Source organism: Astatotilapia calliptera, chromosome 22 (assembly GCF_964374335.1).
Source record: "Astatotilapia calliptera chromosome 22, fAstCal68.1, whole genome shotgun sequence".
Taxonomy (NCBI): domain Eukaryota; kingdom Metazoa; phylum Chordata; class Actinopteri; order Cichliformes; family Cichlidae; genus Astatotilapia; species Astatotilapia calliptera.
This window is the reverse complement of record NC_137442.1, coordinates 11,317,423-11,336,013: the sequence shown is the minus strand read 5'-3', so window position 1 is coordinate 11,336,013 and position 18,591 is coordinate 11,317,423. Positions and strand designations below refer to the sequence as shown.

At 39.7% G+C, this 18,591-nt stretch overlaps 1 protein-coding gene across 1 annotated transcript in view; it reads right to left on the bottom strand.

The window, feature by feature from the left end:
• The window catches only part of angpt1 (angiopoietin 1), a 59,167-nt gene extending 47,814 nt beyond the window's left edge, over positions 1-11,353 (bottom strand). The window contains exon 1 of the mRNA XM_080296398.1: positions 10,424-11,353. Coding sequence (XP_080152524.1) covers positions 10,424-10,819 — 396 coding nt within the window. The 5' untranslated portion in view covers positions 10,820-11,353. The remainder of the gene's footprint in view (positions 1-10,423) is intronic.
• Positions 11,354-18,591: the final 7,238 nt, after the last annotated feature.

The following is an 18,591-nucleotide window of genomic DNA, read 5'->3' as shown; positions in this document are numbered from 1 at the left end:
GCTTTGTTTTCTTTTTGAAAGCTGCCATCTCTGAGGACGTGAATGAACTTTAAACCTTAACTGTTAAGCCAACATGATGAGTACCACAACGCTCAGAAAAACTGAAATATGAACATCTAATCTTGGAACCGAACTCCGTCTGGTGCTGTTGTAGGACTGAAAACCATGAGAAAGCCACGAATCTTAGTTGTATCATGGCAAACAATGATAATTACTCCATACAAGGTAGATTTTAGGAAAACAGTGACATCACCCATTCTTTTTTGCAATCTGTAACTGTTAAAAGTTATATCTTCATCCTTCCCTTAGACGAGACATCATAGACATCATGTATCACTGACGTGTATACATTTACATGGATAATGTGAGTGCTGTTTGACAGCATGTGTCAGCTTCTGTTCCAGTTTCTGCACCTTGTGATTGCACATGCCCAGAGAAGTAACATCTCATATGATCCTTCTCAGACTATCGGCTAAGCTCAAGGTCATCTCATCCAAACACAGGCGAAAAAACAGGCTTGTGCAGATAAAACAGTGTCGTGCACAAACCCGCATGCAGAAACGGACACGAACGTGACACACTCACGCGTGCAGATTTACTAACGTCCATGTCCAGGCCTCTGGAGGATTAACCTTTCCACCTCAGAATCACAGCAAACATGTCAACTTAAATAAACTTCTGGAACTATTTGTAACCATTTGTATTTTCGTTGTAAACTCAGACCAACAAGCACATCCATCTTTTCAATCAACAACAGATTTCTAAGTTAGTTCCTGTTAAGTCACCGTGCAGCAGCGCAATTTAGAGGTAGTCTGTCACTGCACCGTTGCTGCAGAGGGGAAGTACATGAAGAAAAATGTTACGCTACATTTTTTCCATCCCTAAATGTGTGCAAAGTGCTTTCTCTACCAGTAATCACAACACTGACTGCTAAAATCCACCTGTACTAATCATTACAGCCAACTGTTTGCCTAAACCAAAAACAGCTTGATGCTTCAGGCTGACACCAAATACAGCAGTGTTTTTACAAGGTTTTCCCCTGTAACACGCACTCGAATAACAATGTAGCAATAATAAACAGTCCTAAATGAAGGTCCAGATTTCTATAAAGGTCAGAATTTGGTGTAAACAACATGAAAGCATGGATTCATCCTGTATTATATCAGTGATACAGGCGTGCTGCTGGTTGTGTAATGTTGTGGGGGATACACTTTGAGGTTCTTAGTACCAGCTGAGCATCTTTTAAATGCCACAGCCTATCTGAGTACTGTCGCTGACCTTGTCCATCCCTTTATGACCACAGCGTTCTCATCTTCTGATGGCTCCATCCACCAGTATAAATCTCCATGTCACAAAAGCTGAAATGATCTCAAACTGCTTTCTGGAACATAACAATGAGTTCACAGCTCTCAAATAGCTTCCACGGCAACCAGATCTTTGGGTTGTTGTGGAAAATGAGATTTGCAGCAGCAGCCCACAAATCTGCAGACAAAAAAGGGTCCAACTCGCAAAGGTGTAACTGAAGAAGTGGCCAGTGAGTATATGTATCAACATGTTTGTATGGGTTTTGCATTGTGAGCACAGAGAAAAAAATATGTAGGACTAGATAAATTAAGTATAGACTGATTTTTACAACATTTATCATTTAAAGTGAATTTATGAATTATATAAAAGAGCTATTTCCATGTCAATTTGGGTGGGTTTTTTTGGTGGGAGAGTGATTAGCTATAGTTTGGTGTAATGCAACAAAGCAAGTTCTAATGAAAATCTAAATCAGTATCTGCTTATATGTAATGTTGAACTTTTTAGAGCCTTTACTAGAAAGAAAAAATCCAATACACAGCTTGCTTGCCTAAAAGATTATTCGTTAGAGCCTCTTGTTACCGTACTTGATTGAATACTTAGATTGTGTTTTAAAAACAAACGAATTATGCGTTTTAGGCGTGTGAATTGCATACTTGGTGCAATTCATCACCAAATTCTGTCGTGCAGCAGGTGTTCCTTATCAGCTAATCGACAGCTCTGATAGCAGCGTGACCGAAAGTACAAACAGCTAAAACGACCAAAGAAAAAAAAACATACTGAAACAGTCGACGGAGTCATTGATTTTATGAGGACTCTTGAGTTGCACTGTACGATGTTTTGAGGGTGTTATTGTTTAACAGCAGGGAACATAAGAAATGTCACAGGGTAACCCACTTTACTGACTTTCCTCTACATGTCTGCAGTGAGTGTGCCAGCTCCAGCTGTGGTATTCTGTGAAATATGAGAAGTCTGGCTCAGGTCCCCGCTAACGCAAACACAACTCTGTACAGGGTTACGAGTGTCTTTGCTTTCAAAGCAAATATTAAGATTTGTGGGTGCAAATGTGTCTGCATGTGCGTCTATATCTTTTCGTGCATGTGCGTATTGCCACTAGCAGGCTGAACGAAGTGTCACACCAATCACAGCACTTAAAGCGATAAACCGAGACCCGACTCACTTCATGTGCCCAAAGCGCCCAAAGAAAACAGAGGCAGGTTATAAACAGCCTGCCCTTCTGAATTGCTCCAGACTGAATTCCATCAAGATGTGTGGGTCTGAAGATGTAATTCAATACGTTGCACAATACTCACAGAGCAGCTCGCCTCCCTCACTCGCACCACAAGACAATAAACGATTAAATAAATACGTGAAGTAATGCTCAGATGTGACACGAAGGGCTTAAGAACAAGTGGCTCACATCCTACCACCATAAGAACGCAACAAAAACAATGGAGACAACCATTACTCATTTGAAGATCTATGTAGGCCACAGTGCAAGGGAATGAAGCTGTTTATGTTTTCTTTCCTACTATTCTGAGTCTGTCCCAATCTTCTTCTGTCTTCTTTTCACCGTTATGCGCTTCCTGTCAACAGTTTTCTACAACTTGGCCTCACTCTACGGCCTTTTCTCCTCATTTTGGAGCATCTGACCTTGATTCTTGTGTTTCTTTGCTTTAGAATCCGAGAAACACACAATCTGCAAGGCTAACTCCAAGCAGGGTGAAACGGCGCTGCCCTCTGGAACCTCTGGAAGGCTCCCCAGCGTTGACAAACAAAGACATCCACTCAGAATGCAACATCTGTCAGGGAGAGTCAAAGAGACACTGGAGGGAGAGCCGGCCTCAAAGGCAGCATCTAAGGCGGCTTCAGGAATTTTTCCTCCACTTCACAGAAATATCTACGGGATTGAAAATTATCATAAACGAAGATCAAACAACACAACTTAGAGTGAACTTCCAAATTGGATGAACACAAACTGAAGCATGTAGCGAGAGCATTCAAATTCACAGCGTATCCTTATTTTTCATTCTGCGGCACATTGCCAGAATCAGCAATACAAGAAATTGATATTTTATCAGTTATCTTTTCCTGGAAACAAACCAGTTGGGAAAAAAAAAGAGAACATCTGACAGATTACTGCAAATTCAAACCGAGTTAGACGTCTTGGGGTATTCTCTGCAAACAGCTCAAATATCAAATATCCAAACAGAGCTTTGTTTTTAATGCCATATCAGTTCCTTTGACCTTAATCAAACTTTGATTTACAGCGTACGACCTGCATGAACCGAAGTCTGGAGGAAAACAAATAGCAGATATGGGTGAGTAATATTATCTATCATCTGCTCTGTTTATCAAGAGTCATTATAAAACAAAAATACAAAAAAAGATAACAGGCAGCTCTGCGACTGAAGTAAGCTTAAACACACTCGTGATTTGCTGCAGGCTAAAATAACAGCACATTACATTACTAACCGTGCACTTACATCGACCATAATGTCTAATGTTCCACTCTATCTAAGTTGTTATTATCTCATATTTGGCTCATAATCACTCAACCTTAGCAGTGGCAAAGATGCAGACAAGAACCTTTTTGCTTTTGGCAACTCTTCTGACAACAACTTCCACTCTAGTACTAATGGCTTTCACTTGTCTGCCCAGAATAATATTATGTATGGTTGTTCTGTTGGGAGGCAAAAAACCAAAAAACCTCTTATTTCAACAATTTTATAAGAAAATATTTAAATACCACACTAGAATAAAACCTATACACATACACTTACCTTAAAGCTGATATAATCTGTATTGCTGTATAAACAATGGCTCTGTGATGGTCTGTCAACCTACCCCATATCTTGCCCCATGACAGCTGGGATAGGCTCCAGCACCTTTCACCCTAAGTTGAACGGGTGGATGAATGGATGACTTGGTGTTATTAACTCTAAATAATTTCCCAGAGCTTTTACAAATATTGAGATATAAATAAGTAAGGAAGTAAAGTTTATTTCTAAAGTGCTTTTTACAGATATATCTTCACAAAGCAATCCAAAAAATAAAATATAGGAATTAAGGAAAACAGCTAACTAAAAACAGGTACTATCCATAAGAATCTCAACAAAAGGCCTCCTTGACTAAAAGGCGTCCAGAGAGTCAGCTAAACAAAGTTGGAGTTGGAGGCTATTTCAAAGTCTCAGTGCTGGAATTGCTTCTGACTTCATTGTTTGGTTTGTTTCTCTTATGACTCTTCTGGTCCTGGCAAACTGCTGTTTAAGTAAAAAAAAAAAAGCTCTAGTTAAACCGCTTTGTTCTTAATGTCAACTAAAAAGCAGACTTGCAAAGTTAGCAAAGGTGAACATAATGGAGTGTTTAGCAGCTGAAAAGTCAGATATGTCCCTCTGAAGTTGGTGGTGACCAGATTAGAGCTAAAAGGAATCTGAATACAACCTCTCATCAATCAGATGGCCTGGGGCTAGACTTCAGACTACCTCCAAATTTTTTTTAATGATGATTAAAAGTAATAATACGGTATAGCATATGTGCGTGACTTTTTTCACTGTGTCCAAGTGGCCAAATCACAAGAGTACCTACATTCGTAATACCTCTAACGACCAAATGAAGAAAAATTAGCACCATTAGAAGAGTGAGAGTGCACGGAAACATGAGCCTATAAGAGGAAACTCTCAATTTATTTTACAGATGCACGAATGGGTGCCAAGCTACAAGCTATAGCTACAGTGTTTTCAGTGGGGATGTCATAAATCCTGCAAGCATTTAGCCAAATGTATAACCTTGTAATTAAAGCAAAATAAATCCTCAATAAAGTACCCACCTGAGAGTAATTCACTAAAATGAATGATGGAAAAAGAAACCAAATGGTAACTTTGTATCGCTGCACTAAAGGAAACTAGACAAATTCAAAATGGACTGTCACATTACCTAGAAATGTACTGCTTCATTCATGTGACTTTAAAGAGACATAGGTGTACAATACCTGCCTGGCCAGTATCAAAGCTGCCATCATGTTCGCAGCCACCGGTTAATTGAAATACGACCTCTGGAAAAAACGGGTGAGTCTGAAAACAAAGCGGTACGGCTTATTGAGCATGACAAAACCGCTAAATGCCCCCTTTCCCTGAAAATCAGAAACATTAACAGTGTTGAACCCCATTTTCATGTCCGTGTGGAAATACTGCGGCATTGTTGTAATGTTTTTCCCTGCTCCCACGACACGCAGAAGCAGAAAGTTCTCTTTCCTTTTCACTTACAGTCAAAGCACAAGTGCAACCAAGAAAACCCTTCTGGAAGCTGTTATTGGAGCGCCCTTCTGTAATTTCTATGGTTTCCTTTTTGCAAGTTTAGAGGTCCAGAAGGACAAGACTTTTTATTCCTTGGAGCATTTGCCCGTCTTTATGTATCATCCGATTGTTAGCTTTGGACAACATTACGAGTGAAAAATAAACTCTTATAGAGGAAGTCACTACTAAAATAGATAGGTTTCCCCTTGGATCCCCAGGCACACTGTGTGGCCTTCTGACAGCATTAAGTAGAGAAACATATTCACTCTTTCTCAAATGAACTCCCAATATGGAAGGGAAACAAGCTGCTGCCCACATGTTGGTATATCCTCTAAAGCACTGTTTATGCAACGCAGTCAAGTTCGTCAAGAGGCAGAAAGATGGGAATTTCACAGGGATAAGACACCCAGGATGGTCATTTCCCCTCCATGTTCAACAGCTTAGTTTGGCAAAGGCTTCTCCAGAAACTTTCTGCAGTTTCCACAAGAGGGGGAAATGAGAAGATCTTATTACACTTCAGTGCACCAAAGAACACCATCTGTTGTTAAAGTGCACTAAAAAACACCAGTTTCATCTTTTAACATGTCAATAAAGCTGAGTTTTGGTATTGATCTAAGTATGTCGCAACACTAAATATTGGAAATTGTCGAACATCAAAATCTTATTAGCTCAGTCAATATTTTTGGTCATTTCAGTTTGTATATCAGTTATGAAAACTTGCCTGTATCCACACTCTATCGAACAACCCAAAAAAAGGGGGGGGGGGGGGGGACTCCAAACACAATTTAAAAGTAGATGCTGATAAAATGTAGCTTTTAAAAATGTTTCCACCACCAACAAAACTCATTTTATGCAATGAGTGCATATTTAAATCTGGCTCCTGGTTACATTTGCAATCTTCTGGCTTCTTTATTCCATGACGGCTGCTAACATTTAGTCGAGGTGAAATTGTCCTGTTGTTCTGATAGCATTAAGATTTTGGGACAGCCTGCTTGAAGAAAACATTTTAATAGGAGGTTTTTAGAACATTATGGCCTGTATATGTACATAAACGGTAGGAGACCTTATGGCGAGATGACACTGGGAATCCTTTTTGTGCCCTAAATTGCACAAAGTTATAAGCACGAGATATTTTAAATCCCAAGAAGATCAACTCATACTTAGGTATTTCAAAAATAAGGTTTGCTGCATTGACCAGACAGTTTATGTTATAAAAGCTTCAGAAATGGAAACGTTAGCTTGCTGCTGTTTGATGCTAAATGATTATGTTTGATGTTTGTGAGACACTGTGGTTGAGATTTATATATATTCAAAGTTTAATTGTGGAATTTTACAGGCATACACTGGATTTGGATTGAAAATGGACGATTTTTTTATGCACTTTGACGTGACATATGGTGACATATGTTTGAAATAAATAAATAAATAAATAAATAAATAATAATATTAAATAAAGCTGACTTGCCAGCATAAGATAACAAAATCTCTTCTAAGCTGTAACCGTATTGCATTCTAGCAAGGAACTAACTAATAGCAAAAACACCTGTTTATGAGATATGGAGAAAATTCGAAAAAAACTCGTACTTTACCTTCCTGCTGCATATTGAGTATGTATTTTAGCATTTTGTTAGCTTCAGTATTCTGTATCACTCTGTGTTGTACTAAGATTGGCTGGTTTGTAACAGATAGGTGAGTTGCTGCAGCAGGTGCATTGTGGGAATTGAATCCTGTGAAATGTCTGATGTACTGTCCCAGTTTTACAGCCTGTCTGATAAAGGATTTTGATCTATACTTGTTTGGTTCTTCCTTGTTGGCAAACACCTGTTGCCAACAAGTTGCAGAGCGCCCTCAGGTGGACAGACTATGCAACATCAACACTTGTAACATCACTGAAGGGTGTTTCTTCTCTATTTTTTTTTTTCATTTTCAGCTATTGCCCAATATAAACCCCATTAAAGTACAAATCAGTGAATAATTAATATCACTGTGGACAATATATTTGGTAAGAACAGAAAATAAAAGTATTATAGATAAGTGTCAAAAATAAAAACACATTTGCATACCAAACACAGTCACCTACCTGTTGTCTTTTATTTTCTCTCCATTTCTTGTTTTTTGTGGGGGTTTTCTGCCCGTGTGTTCCTTTTATAATTCTGTGAAATTCTGGTAAGAAAGCTTATCCATGGCTCTTCACCTTGCAGACAGGAAAAAGAAGTAATCCTTGAGCAAACACGAGCCACCTTTGACTGGTTAGGAATGTTATCCGGGTCCATATACTTTACCCTGGGTTGACAAAGGTAAGATCTCAGGCTTAAAACACTTCCCCAACAGCTGTTTGCTACATCACTCTTAACTGTCTACCCCCCACACTGGACTGAAAGCACAGGCACAGGGTTGCTATCTATAATAATCTTCTCTGTCCGTCTCTTTCATCAGGGCTGGTTGGAGCAACATCAGGGCGAGCTTTCTTTTAGACAAGCAGTAAAAAGACCGGCGTGATTAAGATAGATAGACCGACTGAGACGCTTAATCTTCTGTCCAATGAAAAATGTTAACTGCATCCTGATGTTCTCCCCCCCATGTAGTGCAATTAGCGTGAATTACCACTGTGTGTTTAAACTTCCCTTATGAAATGACCAAGAGCTAATTCCTCTTTATTTCTGATACTTGTTTTTTCTGCTTTTGTATTTAAATTTACAGTATTTAGAAGATACATCAGAAAATTCATGATAAGATTGTCTTTGGTCCTGCACGATAAACTCCTAGGTGTCAGGAGAGAAGCACAATGGCAGTAGTGGTGCTCTCTTCCTTACATCTGAGGAGAAAGTTATTCTAGAGGTCCCATTAGTCAAACCTTCAGTGCACGAATGCTGCCGTTGTGTTTTCACAGGGTCCCTTGTACTGTCATAGACGGATGAGGTTCACTGAGCAAAGATAGAGCTGGTATTATTATAAACCATGGCCTTTCTCTGCACTTAAGACACAGACAGAAACACATACACAAGTTTTCAGACGTTTGACTACTAAAAGTCTTTTCTCATTTTTCCTCCCTTTAATGGTGACTCTACATAAACAACTGTGACACACAGAATGCTAAATGTAGATAAAGTCAGTAGTAGCGACAAAATCCTCTTGTGCTATACCCAAGTTGGTTTGAGACGCATTTCTAAGTTCTGTAGTTTCGTAAGATATTCTGAATTTGCTGGAGGGTGGAGTAGCCCCCAACACTACCTCCCTTAATTACGAACTCAGTCAACATCTCGCTCTAGCAGACCGCTGCCACTACCTGGTTAATTGATGAGAAATGACTATTTCCTCCAACTCGTGGAGTGAAAATTACTTTCTCTGAGAAAACGAAAAGCAGACGCAGCGTAGCTCTGAGAGCTTTCGAAGGACATGTTCATTGCATACAAACAGATTAATCGGTGAAATTCAGCTTGATAAATTCCCCGTTACACTGTGATCCATGAAATCCATCAGTTGTTAGCTGTGCGCGTGTTTGACTTACAAACTGCGGAAAATAAAATAAGCCATCAGCTTTTAGGTGTTGATGGCAGACTGGACATGCTAATCTTATTTGGGAGCAACAACACTGTAGAAAGAGCAGGAGCACGAGATCCTGTGATGCCAAAACTGAAAGTTTGTTTGTTTGAATCGTGTATTCATTTCAGAGAGACGGTCTTGGGCTTTTCGGAGACACAAAGCCTCAAAGCCTGAAAAAGCAGAGTGCCTGCCAAGCAGTATCAGATATGGCTTCAGAATTCGCATCTTATTAACATATTTGAACAAAACACCTCACAGATCTTCAAATTCCCATTAAAAGGATTTAATTTAGGAGTTATTTAACCAATAAATTCTTCCAATAAAAATATTCACATAAAACTTCTTTTATATGAATCTGGATTTTCAGGCTAAACTCACACTTGAACAAAAATAAAGAGAGCATTCTCCTTCCATGTCTTTTCCTCCTCTTTGAGTCTCTTGGGGCTCCCTCTGACTTCCTGCCATTAAAGAGACAGCCCACTGGAGAGCAGAGGGTGACTGACATATAGCTACCTTTGCTGTATGAGCATCTGTGGAATTTTGCGGTTAACACAGAGAAAAGTAGGAAGACGTCAGGAAAACAGAGATGTATTAGACAGAGACGCAGTACACAGTTACGTAACCAAATACTCCAGTCTGTCCTCTTTTGTGTGTTATCAAAAACACATATTTTGTTAACTAATAAAAGTCTGTTTGTCAACTCAGAAGCAAAGAAGATTAATGCCACTATGAGACCAGGCTGCTTTCTCAACAACTGAAGGAGTTATGAGGTGTAAGTCAACCAGTTGACAGCCGTGCATTTTTAACATTTTTGATGTTGTCAGTGTTTTGTGTGGTAATCTCTGGAATTTTATTTTGAAAGTGGCCACACAGCATCACCCTTTGGGGGGGGGGTATGGGTAAAAGAAAGCTGCACTTTTCCAAGGCACATAAACTCTCCTACAGACAAGCACTTTGACAAACTACGTGTCGACTACATGAAAACAGCAAACACTGCATGGTTTTAGTCTGACAGCCTTGTCCACAAACCAAAACAAGGTATCTAGTGAAGCTACAAACAGACCACACACCCAAGCAGACACAAATATCTCAACAAATAGCACACAGCAGCCACTTCAAAAGAAAAAACTCATGCAGATGCAATTCTAAGATTTTCAGCGTGGTTCTGATTAAAACAGGAAAATTCCACTGCGTTCTTATTTCAGCTTATCATTAAGCCAAGATCATGTTTAAATGAAAAGAGAGATCTAGCACCTGATGCTCCACATAAAGTTCCTCCTTACCTTCTGTAGCCACTGGGTGTAATTCTCCATAACGTTCTCCAGCTGCTGGATCTTCTGGCTGGGAAAGTCTGGCTCAGGTGGTGGAGCGTCCCTCTGGAGAGAGTTGGCGTTGTACTGCGAGCTACTGGCCTTCGCTTCCTTGCAGGAGCCTCCTCCAGCTCCCTCTCCCTCAGGTAGGATGAAGGTGTAGGTGCACTGGCCATGCTGGATCTTATGAAAACGTCTGTTATTGGAATTACTACTGCTGCTGCTGCTACTACTAGTAGTACTCCCTCCATTACTGCTACTGCTGCTGCCGTCCGTCCCTCTCCGCTGCTCACCTCCTCCGCAGCTCACAATCACCAGAAGCGCCGCCAGCGACAGCAGGTGACGACTGTAGTGGTACCACAGCATCATATCAGCCTGGAAGCGCTGTTGAGGGTGATTAAATTTCTTGTGTCTCTTGTTTCTCCTTCTATGCTTTACTAGATGTTCTCTTAAGTGCTGAATCAGAAAACGTTAGCCTGAAACATGTATCCTCCATCCTTAAGTTGGACCTCCAGCAGTCAGAGTTCATGCAGACTTTTTTGCCATGGACGGGACACACATATATGTTTCCAAACCTCCTCTTAAGCTTTTGTCCTGGCAGGGAAAGTTGCACACATGTCTTGGAGTGTGACAGCTTGGCTATATTTCTTGGTGTTCCTCCAGTAAATCAGAGCCTGCCTGCGTTTATCAGAGTGTGCATTTAAAGTAGGTGCTGGGTATGCTGGGATAGTGTCGTCAGACCTCCCCTGGTCTCTCTGCCGTTCTTTCCTCCTCTGCTCGCAAACTTAACGACTGGGGGTAGAGAGTGAGAGAGGGAGAGGGAGGGAGGGAGACGCGCACTCTGAAGAGCAGTTCCAAGCTTCCAGCACACTCTGCGCCTGCCCCTCGCAGAGCCTGCAGAGGAATGTGACTCTGTGCATGGACGTATTTGTGTGTGCGTTTGTGTGTGTGTGTGTGTGTGTGTGTGTGTGTGTGTGTGTGTGTGTGTGTGTGTGTGTGTGTGTGTGTGTGTGTGCGCGCCAGTGATCCTGGCAGAAAGAGACCTCAGCACAGAGGACATGCTTAGACTGTGGGGATCAGCTTTCAGACCGGTTTATGTGGTTGACCTGCTCCCTTGCCTGTGTAAAATAATAATAATAATAATAATAATTTGAACGCACGCATTTAATTTATCTCTTCTTTTCTCCCTGCTCAGCTAATAACAGGTGCTACGAACTTGTCACCTGTGCTCGGGGTAGCTTTATATGTTCTTCTGCTTATCTCTTGAAAGTACAAATCCATAGTCAGGACAAGCATTGTTTTATAAACTGCAGCACCTACATGGAAGTAGCCATAGGATCAAACTGCAAACCTACGTAGTGGCTAATGGACAGCAAACCATATGCCTGAGCTACATTTACCACAAGATATTAAGTATCTTTCATTCCATAGAATTTGTTGCAGTAAATTTAAAATACTATTAGAGAGCACTCGAACACCAAAAATGCCCACCATTCTATCATTTGGTAATGTTTGCTAAGTCTGTTTGACACTATATATACTGTAAGTAGTATATACATATATGTACATGCAAATATTTAATATGTACTATAGAGTAAAGTAAAAATTCAGCAAACAGTCACAAAGCATCTGTGGTCAACACGTTCTCGGTTGGCCAAAGCCTACTGTCATGGGCTAAGTTTTCTATTGGCAAACCTAAGTCAGCAACCTCCTTATGACTAATAAAAGCCATGTTTTTCCCAGTGATTTCATTGTATTGCATTGCATTTAACAACCAATTGCAAGCAGTTGCTGTGACCAACTGGTTGCTCAGAGACTGGCTGTGCAACATCCTCAACCTCTGGGTGACCACTTTTGATTGCACAGGTCACCTCCTGGGTAACCTGTCTCCAAACAACTGCAGTCTGACTCAGACAGACTACAATCACTCAGAAAAAGTTTGCAAATACTCACTGTCTAGTTTATAAATGCAGACAGATTGCCAACGCACTGCAAGCAGTCTGAGTCAGTCTGCGCCAGTGAGCGCAATTTGTCTCCAATACTTCTTTATGCAGTAGAAGACCTGGCACATCTGGTTGAAAAATGGTTGTATGGAGCCTGATCTATGGAAGGTCTTGTCCACTGAATTTGTAGAGTAACAAATTATTAAACTGTAACTATTATGGCTTGTTTTAGACTTAAAATCATACCGCTTTTTAGGTGTCGTTTTGCTTGGTATCTTAACTACAAGAGTTTACATAATCACAAGTATATCACATGCCTTCCAGTGTCACGTTTTCATGAAAACAAAAGTGAAATCCAAGAATGAGCAGGGGATAGATGGAATGCCTTTTTATCATTAAGCCAGAACAAGGGGCAGAGTGAGGAACTACAGCGCTGAAAGACCCTGGGTTAAAGGTCAAGTCCTTGTTACGGCCAGCCTATTAAAATCTCTGATTCCGGGAGACACAGCTGTCTGATTTCTGGCTGAATTTCAACATTCCTCGTCAGTTCAAGACATTCAAATTTGTGTACATGCTTGAGTGTGTCTGTTTTTCTGTTTGTGTGTGTGATGTATGTGCAAATACTGTATCCAGCGTATGTTTATGTATATCCTTCTGCTTATGCATACTCACAGTACATGTCACAGAATTCTGCGTAATCCTGTGTGGGTTTGACATCTTGTGTATCCAGTGATATCAGAAGGCTGAAAAAAGTTGGGTCTTGTGTGTGGGAGCAGAGGGGTGGTGTGAATGAATGCATGAAGGAGACCCAAGATAACAAACCCTCTGAATAACCCAGACTGACCAAGACACAAAGCATGTTTGCTCTTGGAATGCTTTTCTTAGGTTGACGTACTTTGCTGGTGTCCTAAAAGTGAGGCGCCTTTTCCTGTGTCCAAAGGAAACTAAGGAGGAGATAATTGTAAGAACTGGGGCTTGTAAATCTAAACAGCACATGACTTTGATGCACAGCTATACATGAAAATATCTAAACAAATTTAGGAATTATGACTTAGTATTCCTTTAAAGCTACAGTATAGATATTTTCACATGCATAATGTAGGAAGAACAATGTTATTTATTTTTTATTTATTTTTTAGCCTTTAATAAAACAGACAAACACAGAAAACCAGAGGTATTAAAATAGAACATTAAATAAATGTGTTTTTTCTGTTTGAAGCTGCTACGGTTAGAGGGCATTTAGCTTTATGTAGCCTTATATGGTCACTGCAAATCAGTTCAAAGTTGCTCTTAGTAATCACTTTTATCCTGTGAGGAAGCATCTTATTGAGATTAATGCGTGTGTCCACGTGCTTTTCGTTGAAGAAAGTCCATAAAACATTTTTGGAACACAAAACGCTTAATTTTCAGCCATCTCACATCCAGCAGTGGCTTGTTTTGCAAAGGAAAACACACAAGCTGTTTATATTTATGAGTTAGTAACTGAGTGCTATAGTCTCAGATCTGAAATCTTACTGGAATGTAAACTTATTGAGAAAACAAACAGTTTACAGAGCAACGAGAGAAAAATGATTCACTAACTCTTGGCATCCCATTCTGCCTGCTCCACATGTACATCCAATACATACCCAGTTTAGTAAAATACAAAAATCTACATGTATACATAGATATATGTATATGTATATGTGTGTGTGTGTGTGTATATATATATATATATATATATATATATATATATATATATATATATATAAATAAATGGAAGTAAGGTAACATATAGCTTGCTCAGGTTAGCTAGCTGGCAGGACGGTTAGCTAGGTTCAACAGATCCAGGAAGGGGCTTTTCTTTGTGGAGGTTGAATGCTCTTCCTGGGTTGTCTGAGTCAGGACAGATTAATTTGTGCTTCTAAAGTGAACGTAGTACAAAATGACAAAAACACAGAAAATTCAAAACGCTGGGTCAAATGACCCAGGACCATGACAGAATAGTTATCTGTCTCTATATGTTACCCTGTAAATGTAGTGCTGCAGGACATGTATACATGTTTCTATACTTGATTCTAACCTAATGCTAATGCCTAATGCTAAGTCTCTTTTACACTGCTGGAACTGTAACTATTAGAACACAGAATAAAAATACCTCTTCAGTCAAAAGAATTATTTTCACTTTGATCTGCCAACAAACTAAAGCAATTTTCCTTTATTAGGCAACAGGGCAGAAATCTTTGATATTTAAATGCATACAGGAAAAAAAAATCACAGCTCTAATCAGCAGCCCCACTTTAGAAATAAACAACAACATATGGATTTATAGATTTTTAATTCCCATTTGATCATCATATGATCATGTGTGATTGATGCCGAGGTCACTCATAGGGATCATTTTGTGGTCACATGACTTGTAAAATGCCACTTTTTACAGACACAAATCCCAGGTAAACAGAAAAAGCAACATGTTAACTATTAACTATATTTTCTGTATTGGATGGAGGTATGATACCAAAAAGAATTTGTGACACGTTTATTTTTATTTAACTTTTATTTGATATTAACCACTTGAGATAACAACTGTTAGATAAAGTTATTCTGCATCCAAGTCGATCACCAATGACAACTAACAATAAAGTTTGTGTTTATTTATTGGAAACTCATTATCAACTCAAAATTCATGGTAAAAAATATTTTTACTCAGTGGCATATTGGTCCACTATTAAGATGTGAGGGTCTTTGATCTTCTATGGTTGGCTAGAACCCCGCCCCCCCCCAATGTGGGGCATAAAGGGTGTTGTCACTGGATATAAAAGGCACAAGCGTTCCGTTTGACTCCAGTGACAAACCTAAGCAACTCATTCAGAAATGCTTGAATAGCTTCAGCTCGATTTGAATTTGATGAAATGGTTGTATAACCCAGCCTAACACTGATGGAACCATTTCTTTTGGTCCTGAGCTTAACAGTTTGTCATGGTGACGGTGACTGAAGGGGACACAAATACGCGCTTAAACACGAATGTCAAGGCAGTGGTGAACTAGTGCCAGCCTCCATGCTACTGACATATCAGTGGCAGGATCTGCTTGCAAGTGCAAATGTGGGTCATTTTCATATTATTCTCCTGTTCTGAGTTCAGTTCTGATGTGTGATATCCTGAGATCCTTTCTGAAAGATCCACGGTCTGGTCTGCTGGGGCCTCAAAGGAGCGTTAATCTCACACACAATAGCCTCGTTAGCATTTGACCATTGATGACATCACTTCATGCTAGATGGCTGAGAGGTGATAGTTAAAGAGTTATGCATTTGTGGGTGCTTTGAGTGGTTGTGGTTTTTGTGAAAGACTGAATGGATGTACTGAAGTGCATGTGCAGGGAGTAAAGAGTTACACCAGTGGCTCTGCAGGCACTTCATCTACTATAGAGTAATAGGCTCGTGTTTTCAAGTCTGCTTACTTAAATCCTGTGGGATAATAATAATGGGGCTTAACGTCCAGTGGGGGGTTTTTTCCCGTAGAGAGACAAACATAAAGGATTAAGAAAAAAAAGCAGACATTCAGCTGAGTAGAAATAAATCGAGGCCTAAAACGAACACGCATTTTGCTTTGCAATTTCCTGTTGAGAGTCGAATTAAAACGTAATTCTTAAATTCCTTGCAGACCAACCTCATATGCAAATGTAGCAGACCCACCTGAAACACTATTCCTTGGTTCAACAAGCAGCATGCTAGAACAGAGTGCAACAATGGTTGCGCACTTAAAGGGCTCTGATTCCAAAATTTAATTTTCCGTTCATTTTCTCCATTGAAATTTCAGAAAATCCTCATATACAGAGTTTTAATCCTTGAAACATACCAACCAAATTCTTGGTGACTAATGACCATAAAATGATTTGAGAGGGAAAATGAAGGAAAACTAAATAAAATCCAACATAGACCGTGTGACGGCTCAGGAACTACTTGTCCCATAATCCATTGCAAATCCCAGATTCCATAGCAAACGTCCAATTTTCTTGAATTTAATTATATTTATTATTGTAGTGTTTATTTAGTTAATAATAATTCTAAAGTTTGTGTTGTGTTTTGTGTGTGTGTGTAACAAAGTATAGCCTAGTTATTGTTGTGGCACAGAGGTTCATTCTGACAGTTTTCAAATTTCATGCTCTCTAAACAATCGTAAGGTTCGTGGGTTTAAAATTTTCCATGGTAGCAGTGAACTCCACCAATCAGAGACATTGCTGTTTCAATTTGGGATTGTGGTGAGTGTAGTGCTTTTCCACAACATTACCAATAAAACACATTTTTGCTAAAATAAGGTTTATATCATACAGACTTGTGGTTTCCACAGGAGCACATGCCATTGTTTCACAATGTCACTCATAATGAATCGGCTTTGGATGGTTAAAACATTGTGGCACATAGTCAAAATCCCTACGGAGAATATGAATGATACTTTTACTTCAGGAACCTCACTGTTGAGCTCAAAGTTTTGACTTTCCTGTTAAATATACATCTGCTTTGCAGATGCCATAAAATGCGGCTTTTTCAACACACTAGCTTGACTGCCATTAAATATGATACAGATGTGTATGACAGTCAGACAGTAAATCCTCAAAGGTTGAAATCCTGTGATTTTTATTTTATTTTATTTTCTTCCTTTGCTTGTTTTCTTTGACCATTTACTAGTCCACCATCATGTTGGATAGATTCATAAAACATTGCTTTCAGTATTTCCTCAGGCTGACTTGGAATCACGTTAATGGGTCTGTGCCAGCACAAGACTCCTCTTTTGATGCTAAAAAAGCTACTGCTGGGATTTACTAAAGAGTTGGCATGTTAATTTCACAACTGAAAGCATGGACGCAGGTATTTTAGTTGTTGGCCTTATTACAGAGTGCAAAAGGAGAATATTTAAATGAATTAGACAAACACGATTTATTAGGTGAGCGACATGCACTTTACCCAACATTGTGAAAAATTTATTGCCAATTTCTGGGTCTGATGTGGCTGTAATCAAAGCCGCTAGGAGAGAACATTTATTTGAAACGAGAGCAGGAGATGCTGCCAGAATTGCATGTGGTTCATGGCTTGACATATCTGTCACAATGCAGAAATAAATGGGACTGTGTTACTGTTTTAAAGTTTGAATTTTGCAATATGCAATACTGACTTTGATAAATACATAAAGATCACACTACTACCTTGAGGCGACTGTTGTGATTTGTATAAATAAATTGAGCTATTTGCAAAAATACAAGAGTGATGTGAGATTTCAGGTTCACATGGGAGAATAGTTTCTGTTAACATCTCTGCTGTTGTAATCCTGCTGTCCACCTATTATCGGTGTTATTAGGGCATGTATTGTTTGCTCTCTCAAGCCGTAATTATGCTAGGCTAGGTTGCAGACATGGACACAGACAAGTGAAGAAACAATGGCTGAGGAGTCACTCCTGTTACTTCTTTGAAGTTCACCGCCTAGTACGCATGCACAGTTTGTGCACAAGTAAACCAAAAATGAGCAGGCACATCCACATGGACCTACACATTTAACAGCCAATGACACTTGGACTGAAGTGGACGCTAGCATAAATCTCGCCTAGGGTCACTTGTGCTGTCATTGTGGTTGGTTGACTGGCAGATTTCCTGTCAGCCTCAGCTGCACTTGCATTTGGAGCTATTTGTAATATAGTTTAATTCTAAATGTTCTAAACTCGAGCATTTTGACAGTGGCTATGATAACATACTTGCACAATGTTCAGTTTGTAGCATTGTGTTGACTAGAACAGTATGTGACTATACATAACAACAGTCTTGATATCTGCTCTTTTGTCAGAAAGATCCTGATTAAGATCGACAATAGCCAAGCGTATTACTTTTTGCTGAACCAGCATTGGATTTGATGGATTTTGTAAACAACCAGTTCTGACATGTGCCTGCTGGAGCAATGATGTCATCAGGGCGAGACCACTGGAAAAGTGACAGTGGGAAGCCATTAGCACAAGGTGGCTGTCAGTCTTCCTTTTCCCCTTGGGATCCACAGGTCGATATGTACTCCACAGGCATGGCCTCCATCTCCTGTCAAAGCATGCCATATCCCTATCCAACCTCAATTCCACCCATCCTTGATACATGAGACAAAGTTCAGGCCGAGGTGAATGGAAAAGTAAAAAGGTTTCTGTCTGTCAGTATGGTATTAAATCTTATGTTGCTCCTCAGAA